This window comes from Priapulus caudatus, unplaced genomic scaffold (assembly GCF_000485595.1).
Source record: "Priapulus caudatus unplaced genomic scaffold, Priapulus_caudatus-5.0.1 Scaffold3768, whole genome shotgun sequence".
Classification (NCBI taxonomy): domain Eukaryota; kingdom Metazoa; phylum Priapulida; class Priapulimorpha; order Priapulimorphida; family Priapulidae; genus Priapulus; species Priapulus caudatus.
This window is the reverse complement of record NW_014580829.1, coordinates 2,550-13,027: the sequence shown is the minus strand read 5'-3', so window position 1 is coordinate 13,027 and position 10,478 is coordinate 2,550. Positions and strand designations below refer to the sequence as shown.

Genomic DNA, 10,478 nt, shown 5'->3' with positions numbered 1-10,478 from the left:
TACATGTTTACGTGTGCCTCCGGCACGTGTTTACACTGTGTTTGTTTACCCGGTGTTTACATGTTTACGTGTGTGTCGCAGGCGGACTGTTATTCGCTAAGCCGATGAGGGAGGCTGGCTACGTCACAATGCTGGATCCGTTACGTATCAAGTACGGCAGGATCATGGCTGGACTGCTCTTTATTCCCGCGCTCATGGGAGAAGTGTTCTATTCGGCGGCCATCCTAAAGGCTCTCGGTAATGTCCTGGGTGTGTGTGTGTGCGCGTGTGTATGTGCGTGTGTGTGCGTGCGTGTGTGTTTGTGTGTGTATGTGTGTGTGCGTGTGTGTGTGTGGTGGGGGTGGGGGGGGTGGTTGCGTGTNATGCAATGGCAGATCCAATTAGTGCAAAATCTGGGATCCAAACTGGAGAGTTGAGAGTGAAAAGACCCCCCTCAGGTGTAATGAGAGCCCCAATATTATTGTAACAGCTAAAGAAAGCCCAAGTAATTATATGCAATCAACCGCAACAAAATATATTGGAAAGAACATTAAGGTCCCGGGGTGTTATTGGGTTCCCGTCGGCACTGGTCGGTGCCTGTCTTATATTGACGCTAGTTGAAATGAGATAAGTCAATAACTGACACAGAAATGTTATATTTTAGGGTCGGAATGTCGACGTCACCAGGTCTGGTGCATACTTCGTTTTGCGGTGTAAGCAGGAAAGGATTCATTTGCTCCCCATGCGCAGTACTGCACTTTGCTCACTAACAACAAACGCCAAGAATGTGTTTATTCTTGCAAAAAAGCATATTGTGGTATAACCCGACGAGGCTGTGCGACTGATTGTCTATACAGCCTGACACCCTTTCCATACAACAAAAACTAGTCACCTCTGCAGCATCTAGTAGTGTATATAACCTGTATATCTCAGAGACTGAGAACTATTTCTATTGCTATCTTGACTTGCCGTTCGTTTGAAATATGAAACATACCGCCATGTTACTTTCTGCGCATGCCTTGTCTGTATATAGCTTCGCTGGCCGCCATTACTATCGGCCCGTATGTATTTGTGGCTTGTAGGACTGTTGCAGGCCGCGAGCGCTTTTAAAAAACTTTGTCGCATGACGCGGACATGTAGTTTGGTCGGCTTTTGAAGCGACACGCCCGATATAACAAAATTCGATTGGCATTCTTGGCGTATGATTGAGTAATTAGCCGTTATCAAGGATTTCGATAGTTTTCGTGCCTTTTCATCCCAAAAATTTTATGTAAATCCACCATGCCCCCGATGACATCGACCACCAGCAAACATCTCTGGATAGGTATTTGTCAGGTTCATGTCACTGTTTCCAACAGATATTGACTAGAATAGTGCTAATTCCATGTGGATTTGTATATTTGGTCTGTCTTGGCCTAAAGAATATTTTGTACCCAGTAGCTGTGGCCACTCGAGTGCGTGTCGATTGCCCAATTGATATTATGCTTGCCTCCGTCTTCGAATACATGTTAGTTATCACATTTAAAAGATTGCCCTCTATGCCATATGTTTTTAGTTTAAGAAAGAGGTCTTTATGCCATACCTTATCAAATGCGTTTTTTAGGTCGACAAATCACGAGAATAGGGTTGACCTCTTCTTATCTTCTTATCTTCTTATCTAATGTTTTTATCTTCTGTTATTTCTCTACCAGTGTTTTTATTATCAGGAGGTTGTCGGAGGTTCTGCGACCTTTGATAAAACCACTTTGAAACTTTGAGATTACGTTGTTTGATAGTAGATAATTAGTGATACGTTTATTGAGTAGGCAGTTGAACAGTTTTCCGAGACAACTTGTAATGGAGATTGCTCGGTAATTATCAGGAAGGTTCGGGTCACCAGATTTAAAGATGGGTGTTATTGTGCTTCTAGTCCAGATTCATAGGCTAATACTGTATAACCAGAGCATAAAAATCTGTTGATTTATATGCTCTGGTATAACTAAGCCGTATATTTCGCGGTCGTTGAATTTTTCTTCCGTTTCGCGTGATTGGCGGAGCAGTTCTTCAGTGATTCTCACGCAATTAGACCTGCGCGATGGCGTGTGCATATGTTTCGTAGTAAATTAGACCTGCTAAAATTCGAGACTGTTTGCTGGCAGCTATTGATCCGTACGCCGACCTTTCGATCAATAGCTGCCAGCGCCTGATACTTCCGTAGGACGTTTCCGCGGTTGCGTGCGCTTTGCCGCGGAACTGCGCGCAAGATCCGCACTCAGCGGTCAGGATCAACACCTCGCTTGGGCGACGATTCTCTGGTATCCGGTCTATCATCTGGGTAGCAGCAGGGGTCGCATAGTCGGGAGTTACCGCGCACCGACCGATAAACACTTAAATAGAAACTTTGCTCAACACGCTTTATCAAACATTGACACAACTTACCAGACAATACACTAGAGCGCAGTAACACGGGGCGGACTACGTTGCAGCGGACAGACACACAGACAGACAGACAGACAGGTTGCACCCCAGCCTGCCTGCAGCTCTAGAACTATAGCCCTTCGCTCCGCCACAGGCGTGGAAAGTGAAGAAGGGCTATAGTTCTAGAGCCAGACTGCCCGCAACATAATATATTATTACTCATGTGTCGGCTGTTATGTGTGTCCGTTGCAGCCACGTGGGTGGGAGGAGGTTACATTAATGGAACAGCCGAGGCCGTGTTCCTGTCGGGCCTCGTCTGGGTGCAGGTATCGGGTGCTTAACTCTATGCTCTCGAGCTATGTCAACAAATTACAGACAGATTGGGACTTACAGATCCAACCACTACTCGCAGCATACAGAATGAGTATGCATGAGAAGACGAAATACACACCGTTCTGTCTCATGTACGGTAGAGAGCTAACATTGGCTCTGGATAACCTGCTTCCCCCGAGAAGGAAGGTATACGACGAAGACACCATAGCACAGACATCCGGACGCTTACGCCAAGCCTATTCACATGTCAGGGATAGGACACGCCTAGCACGCCTCAGAAACAAATATTATTAGGATAAACGTGCTAGACAGCTTAATTTTGAAGTCGGCAACCCCGTCTACTACCATGACCCGGTGTTGAAGCCAGATACTATACGCAAGTTATCATCACCGTGGCACCCGTGTTACGTGGTGATAAAGGTGCTAACGCCGACGTAGTACCTGCTCCAACACGAGATCACGAAGCGAGAAGTGATCTCACACGTGGAGAATATTAGGGCAGCGCACCCACAAGCTAGGTGGGATTGCAGGAAGCTGACACAGGAAGAAGAAGTGTCAGGGAGAAGACGTCGTCAGCCCCAGAGGGCAGCGACATTGGCATATCCAGCCGACGAGGAGGGTAGTAGTGCTGATGAGTTCGATGAAGAATACGAGCTCCTTCTAAGTCATTTTATCCCAGCACCCAAGTCACAGGTTTCAGCGGGTTCTACGGAGCAACCGCAGCCGCCAATGTCTCGTGCAGTTGATCCAATTGCAATGGATCCATCTGCAGGTGACATTAAGGTTCCGGAGCCTAGCACCACTCAGCAACTTGGCGAAAGTGATGGCGAGACGATCATCTACACCCCATCGGTGTCGAAAAACGAATCCACTAGCTTTGATGTGGAATGAGATTTAGAAGAGGATACCGGCAGTGAGAAGTCGGCCAAAAGACGAAAAACGAGCAAAGAATCGGGTGAATAAGGTTCCCAACACAGGCAGTGAAAAGGTCAAGGTTAACTGCGCAGGAAGGTGTCGTAAGTGAGTCTACTGAGACGACAGCAGGAGTCGATGTGATAACAACGGCTCCAACGAGTGCACATCTTATGGTGCCAACAGCAATTATACATGATCCACCAGTAACTGCCACAGCGAGGCAAGGTTGAGGAATGCGCCTAATGAACAGAGTTAAAAGACTCTTGACGAAGGCATGAACAAACCACTGAGAATTCTTCGCATTTTCTCATACACATTATGCCTACCCTTCTCTTCACCCTGCCTTTGAACCCTTGCAACCCGAAGAGATCGAGTTAACTGTACATACGGTTTAGTTGCTGAGCACTGAGTAAGTGTTGTACGCGCGACTTTAACGTTGAACGCGAGTATGGACATACGATGATCATGACTTATAATTGTTATTGCGTTATATTTAGCCTAAATAATTTGGATTGTATACACGCGCGGTTAGTTAAGGAAGTTAGTTAAGATAATACCTTGATGATATATCGTGCTAGTTAAGCTGGTTAAAGGGAGTCATGTATCGCATTTGTTAGTGTACGAGTTCATGTATTAGTGACTTTATAACTTATACCACGTGGAACTCTTTGGACACCGGTTGTCGGTGGTTGAGCCGAGCAACCTTTTCTGGCAGGGGGCATGTGTAGCAGTGCTACGCGAAAAGCTGTGGGATATTCTTAGCACCATGATATCAGTGCTAAAACGGAGCGCGGTTAAGAATAGTCACATCGTGACCAAGTTGTTTTTCTAACTGCGTAGTAAGGGCGTGGCCTAATAACCAGCCAGCCCTTCGGCCATGTGACTCTGGTTTGATATCAAGTTCGATATAAAATCTATTTACAGCGGGGCTCGGGTCCCTCGCCCATAGCCACATCACGATGGTCAGGATATACGCGCCCCGCACCATACCATATACGCGTCGCGCCCCGCACCATACTATATACGCGTCGCGCCCCGCACCATACCATATACGTGTCGCGCCCCGCACCATACCATATACGCGCGATGGAAAAAACCCAGTTCGTGCCGCGACACGCAGTCTTAGTCAGTCAGTTGTAGCCAGCAAGTCCGTTAGAGACAGTCACGTAGTCACACGTAGTTATCCATCCATCCATCTATCAATCTATCTATCAATCAATGTATCTATCTCTCTGTCCGCTCTTTCTAAACACATCCTAATCATTCGATACCATCACCGAACGATTAACGGTCTTGTTACCATGACAACGCAGGTGCTACGCTGACGGTGGTGCTGAACCTGGATAAGCAAATCTCTATTATTGTATCGGCCTGCATCGGCATCTTCTACACATTCTTCGGAGGTCTCTACTCCGTCGCCTACACCGACATCGTTCAGCTCATCTGCATATTCGTCGGTTTGGTAAGTCTTCCTCCCCGTTGCCTCCCATGTCCCTCGCTCAGTCTGCTTCTTTTGCCAGCGCCCACTCAGCTACCTTCCCTGTCGCCTGTCATCAGTCTCCCACCCCTCGCACCCTCAGCAAGCTATATTATGCCGTTTTTTCAGTTCGTAATTTACACTTCAACTCGTGCTCGCGCATGCGCTATATCTCCCGAAAGTAAAATATTTTGCGAAGATTAAACATTTAAAATGAAGAGGGATTATCCGAGCACAGATTTAAATGATAATGTTCCATCAGTAGACCGCACATAAGATCCAGGAAGAAGACCTTGCATGTAATGTTCCTGTTCCATACACCAGCCAGTACACAATCTGGCTACGATATGGTGTTAGCGCAAGGGCAATATCTCACCAGAGGAGTTATATTTTTTAATGAATATGCATTTAATAGGGTTAGGGGGTATCACAGCATAGATTTCTGAAATTAATTTGTATCCGTGGACATGTGCTTATAATTAGTAGAGCGCCCCAGCTTGGAGGGAGCAAAACTCCTACTTGATCCCATCCCGTCCTCCCCGTTGCCGCCCATGTCCCTCGCTCTGTCTGCTTCTTCTGCAAGCGCCCACTCAGCTACCTTCCCTGTCGCCTGTCATCAGTCTCCCACCCCCTCACCCTTAGCAAGCTATATTATGCAGTTTTCTTCAGTCTGTATTACACGCTTTAAACGGTGCTCGCGCATGCGCTATATCTCCCAAAAAAAATATTTTGCGGAAATTAAGAATTTAAAATGAAGAGGAATTATCCGAGCATATATTTACATAATAATATTCCATCAGTAGACCTCAATTAAGATGTAGGAAAAAGACCTTGCAGGTAATGTCCCTATTCCATATACCAGCCAGTGTAGCAGTGCTACGCGAAAAGCTGTGGGATATTCTCAGCGCAATGACATCAGTGCTAAAACGGAGCGCGGTTAAGAATAGCCACATCGTGACCAAGTTGTTTTTCTAACTGCGTAGTAAGGGCGTGGCCTAATCACCAGCCAGCCCTTCGGCCATGTGACTCTGGTTTGATATCAAGTTCGATATAAAATCTATTTACAGCGGGGCTCGGGTCCCTCGCCCATAGCCACAGCACGATGGTCAGGATATACGCGCCCCGCACCATACCATATACGCGTCGCGCCCCGCACCATACTATATACGCGTCGCGCCCCGCACCATACCATATACGTGTCGCGCCCCGCACCATACCATATACGCGCGATGGAAAAAACCCAGTTCGTGCCGCGACACGCAGTCTTAGTCAGTCAGTTGTAGCCAGCAAGTCCGTTAGAGACAGTCACGTAGTCACACGTAGTGAAGTAGAGGAACTTATATGTGCTGTAAAACATTACCTAGGCTGTATTTAGTGATTCTCTGAGTAGAATAAAGTCACCTAGTCTGTTGCAACAAATACGTGTTATCTCTACTGTGAAGTTATTCGCTACTCGCATTACGTCGCACAAGAGACACAGAGACAAGTCTAACATCTCCTTCAAACACGAAACGAAACAACGGGTTAAGAACAATACACATCGCAAGGTTTTTAACATTACCATCCATATCCAGTACTGTGTATTGACAGCTGAGCGTCGGCGTCAGCATCAACATTAACAGCCGCAACGGCAGCCTTGCCATCGTCAACGTCGATGGCAATACCGTCAACAGCAGCACCGGCCCATCGCCAATTGAAACTTACCATAGAGACTATAGCACTGAAGCTAGTACGCTGAAGCTGTTCTTAGCGAACTGTGACCTTGCCGCAGCAGCAGCGCGGCGGCGTAACAGCTAGTGGTTATACATCTTAGCATGGACGCCGTTTTCATGTAAGCACAACATTTACTGATTCGTGCCCAGCTTAACGTAATGTGATTGATGAATAGTTAACCTTTAATATCAAATAATCCACCGTACGATTCATTACCCAATCCTACCTCTGCTATGGAGTCTACCACCTCTCATCAGACAGAATCGCATACTTTTGTATCGCCAATGGAGTTATTAATCAAGGAGATAAAAGTTTTGAGCGCTCTTACCACTTTTCAATCGTTTTCTGGGGAAGAAAAAGGGTTAATTACCTTTGACGATTGGTGGCTAAATCTTCAGAGATTAGTTCTGATTGTAAGGCAGCAAAATTAGACGGATTTAGCTCGTTTATCGCTTAGACTCTTGAGCGGAGAAGCAGCTAAATTCGCATCTTATGTCCGAACCCGTACACAGGGGATAGGGATGTCACAATTAGGTTGACTGCTAAGGGAGAAATACGCAGACCACGCGGCCAGTTTAGTCCAGCCAATTAATGAGAAACAGATAGCATCAGCCAAGATAGAAAAAGTATCTCAACATACAGGTGCACCTGACAGGGAAAGCAATAAACATAGAGAAAAGTCATCAACGCCAACTCTACCAAAGGTCAATCTAGATCACATACCAGCTCACCAGTGTGCAGCTGTGGAGGATCTACTGATGCAAAACAGCTACTTGTTTGCTGAAAGCAACCTTGACCTTGGACGTACCAACCTGGTCAAAATGACAATAGACACCGAAGGACACCCACCTATATGACAAAATCCATATCGAACACCAATTAATTACGGACCAATGATTGATCACCATGTGAATCAGCTATTAGAAGCCAAGATAATAGAACTCAGCAATAGCCCGTGGGCAAGTTCAGCCTTCATTGTTCCCAAGAATGATGAACCTGAGGGTCGTATGGTAATATATTACAGGAAACTTAACAAGGTCACAAGGAAGGACACATATTCACTACCTTGAATACAAGATATTCTTGGATCGTTAGGAAACGCACGTTTCTATTTAACTCTTGACCTAAAGTCGGGCTACTTCCAAATAGCAATGGCACAGGAGGACAAAGCTAAGACTTGTTTTATCACCTACAGAGATACATCCCCTGCAATGCTCTTTCATTTGGCTTATCAAACGCACCCAGAGTTTACCAAAGATTATTAGATACCGTATTAAATGGATTACATCACAAGTGTGCCATTCCATATATAGACGACTTAATCATTTTTAGCCAAATTTTTGAACAACACCCAGTAGACATCAAAGAAGTCTTTGACAGATTACGTGATGCAGGTCTCAAGCTTAAAGCTTCGAAGTGTGAATTCCTCAAAGACAATGTTATCGAGGACACATTGTTTCACTCCAGCCCCTGACCCAAAGAAAATCAAGGTAGTCGAACAGCTTAAAGCACCTACAACAGTCAAAGAAGTACGATTATTTGTGGGCATGGCAAGCTATTACCGGGCACACATCAAGTCATTTGCAAACATTGCAAAACCACTAACAGTATTAACACATAAATACGCTAAATTCGAATGGAACAAAGACGCAGAACACGCGTTTCAGACCTTAAAGCAGAAACTCATAGAAGCCCCAATCTTTGCATATCCGGACCCTATCAAGAGCTACCGTCTATTCACAGACGCCTCATCATACGAAGTAGGAGCCACTCTTACACAAACAAACGACGAAGGAAACGAGGTCGTTATATCATACATCAGTCATCAATTAAACGAAGGACAAATGCGTTGGCCAGTCATAGAAAGAAAAGCATACGCCATCGTCTATGCTCTACAGAAGTTACGTCATTACTTGGCAGGTACAAAGTTTGTAATTGGTAGTGATCATAAACCACTACAATATCTGCTAACGAGCCCAAATCTTAAGAATGCTCGACTCCAGCGATGGGCATTAGTTATTTCGGAACACAATGCGACAGTTGAGCATCTCCCGACGTGTCTTACGAATTGTCTATAACACTGGTACACGCAGAACACCTGTACAATACGCAGAACACTTGTACACCAGTACACAATCTGGCTACGTTAGGGTGGTAGGGCAAGGGCAATATCTCACCAAAGATGTTATATTTTCTAATGAATATGCTTTTAATATCGTTAGGGGTATCTCAGCATAGATTTATATAGTTAATTTGTATCCGTGAAACTGTGCTTATAATTCGTAGAGCGCCCTAGCTTGGAGAGAGAAAAACTCCTACTTTATCCCATCCCGTCCTCCCCGTTGCCTCCCCTGTACCTCGCTCAGTCTGCTTCTTCTGCCAGCGCCTACTCAGCTACCTTCCCTGTCGCCTGTCATCAGTCTACCACCCCTCTCACCCTCAGCAAGCTATATTATGCAGTTTTATTCAGTCTGTATTACACGCTTGAAACGGTGCTCGCGCATGCGCTATATCTCCCGAGAGGAATAATATTTTGCGAAGATTATGCATTTAAAATGAGGAGGGGTTATCCCAGCATAGATTTCCATGATAATATTCTATCCGTAGACCTTCCTTGAGATGTAGGAAGAAGACCTTGCATGTAAAGTCCCTGTTCCATATACCAGCAAGTACACAATCTGGCTACGTTAGGGTGTTAGCGCAAGGGCAATATTTCACAAGAGAGGAGTTATATTTTCTAATGAATATGCATTTAATATGGTTAGTGGGTATCTCAGCATAGATTTCTGGAAGTAATTTGTATCAGTGGACCTGTGCTTATAATTAGTAGAGTGCCCTAGCTTGGAGGGAGCAAATCTCCTAATTTATCCAATCCCGTCCTCCCCGTTGCCACCCATGTCCCTCGCTCTGTCTGCTTCTTCTGCCAGCGCCCACTCTGCTATCTTCCCTTTCGCCTGTCATCAGTCTCCCACCCCCATCACCCTCAGCAATCTATATTACGCAGTTTTATTTAGTCCGTATTACACGCTTGAAACGGTGCTCGCACATGCGCTATATCTCCCGAGAAGAAGAACATTTTACAAAGATTATGCATTTAAAATAAAAAGGAATTATTCCAACATAGATATTATTATATTTTACTGTGTTACAGTGGATCACTTGATGTTTTGTACATGTATTTTGTATATTTAATACTGTGTTATAGTGGATCACGGAGTATTATTATATTTTATACTGTGTTACAGTGGATCACTTAATCTTTTGTACTTGTATTTTGTATATTTAATGCTGTGTTGTAATGGATCACTTGATCTTTTGTACTTGTATTTTGTATATTTAATGATGTGTTACAGTGTATCACGGAGTGTTATTATATTTTATGTTGTGTGACAGTGGATCACTTGATCTTTTGTACTTGTATTTTGTATATTTAATACTGTGTTACAGTGGATCACGGAGTATTATTATATTTTATGCTGTGTTACAGTGGATCACTTGATCTTTTGTACTTGTATTTTGTATATTTTATACACTGTGTTACAGTGGATCACTTGATCTTTTGTACTTGTATTTTGTATATTTTATACACTGTGTTACAGTGGATCACTTGATCTTTTGTACTTGTATTTTGTATATTTTATACACTGTGTTACAGTGGATCACT

At 44.5% G+C, this 10,478-nt stretch overlaps 1 protein-coding gene across 1 annotated transcript; it reads left to right on the top strand.

Moving 5' to 3' along the window:
* Nucleotides 1-6: 6 nt before the first annotated feature.
* Nucleotides 7-10,030, top strand: LOC106819591 (high-affinity choline transporter 1-like; the record flags this gene model as incomplete). Its single annotated transcript, XM_014824202.1, has 3 exons — nucleotides 7-237; nucleotides 4,938-5,086; nucleotides 10,020-10,030. Coding segments are annotated over exons 1-3 (293 nt in total), but the record flags the coding sequence as incomplete, so codon positions are not given.
* Between the last annotated feature and the right edge of the window lie 448 nt (nucleotides 10,031-10,478).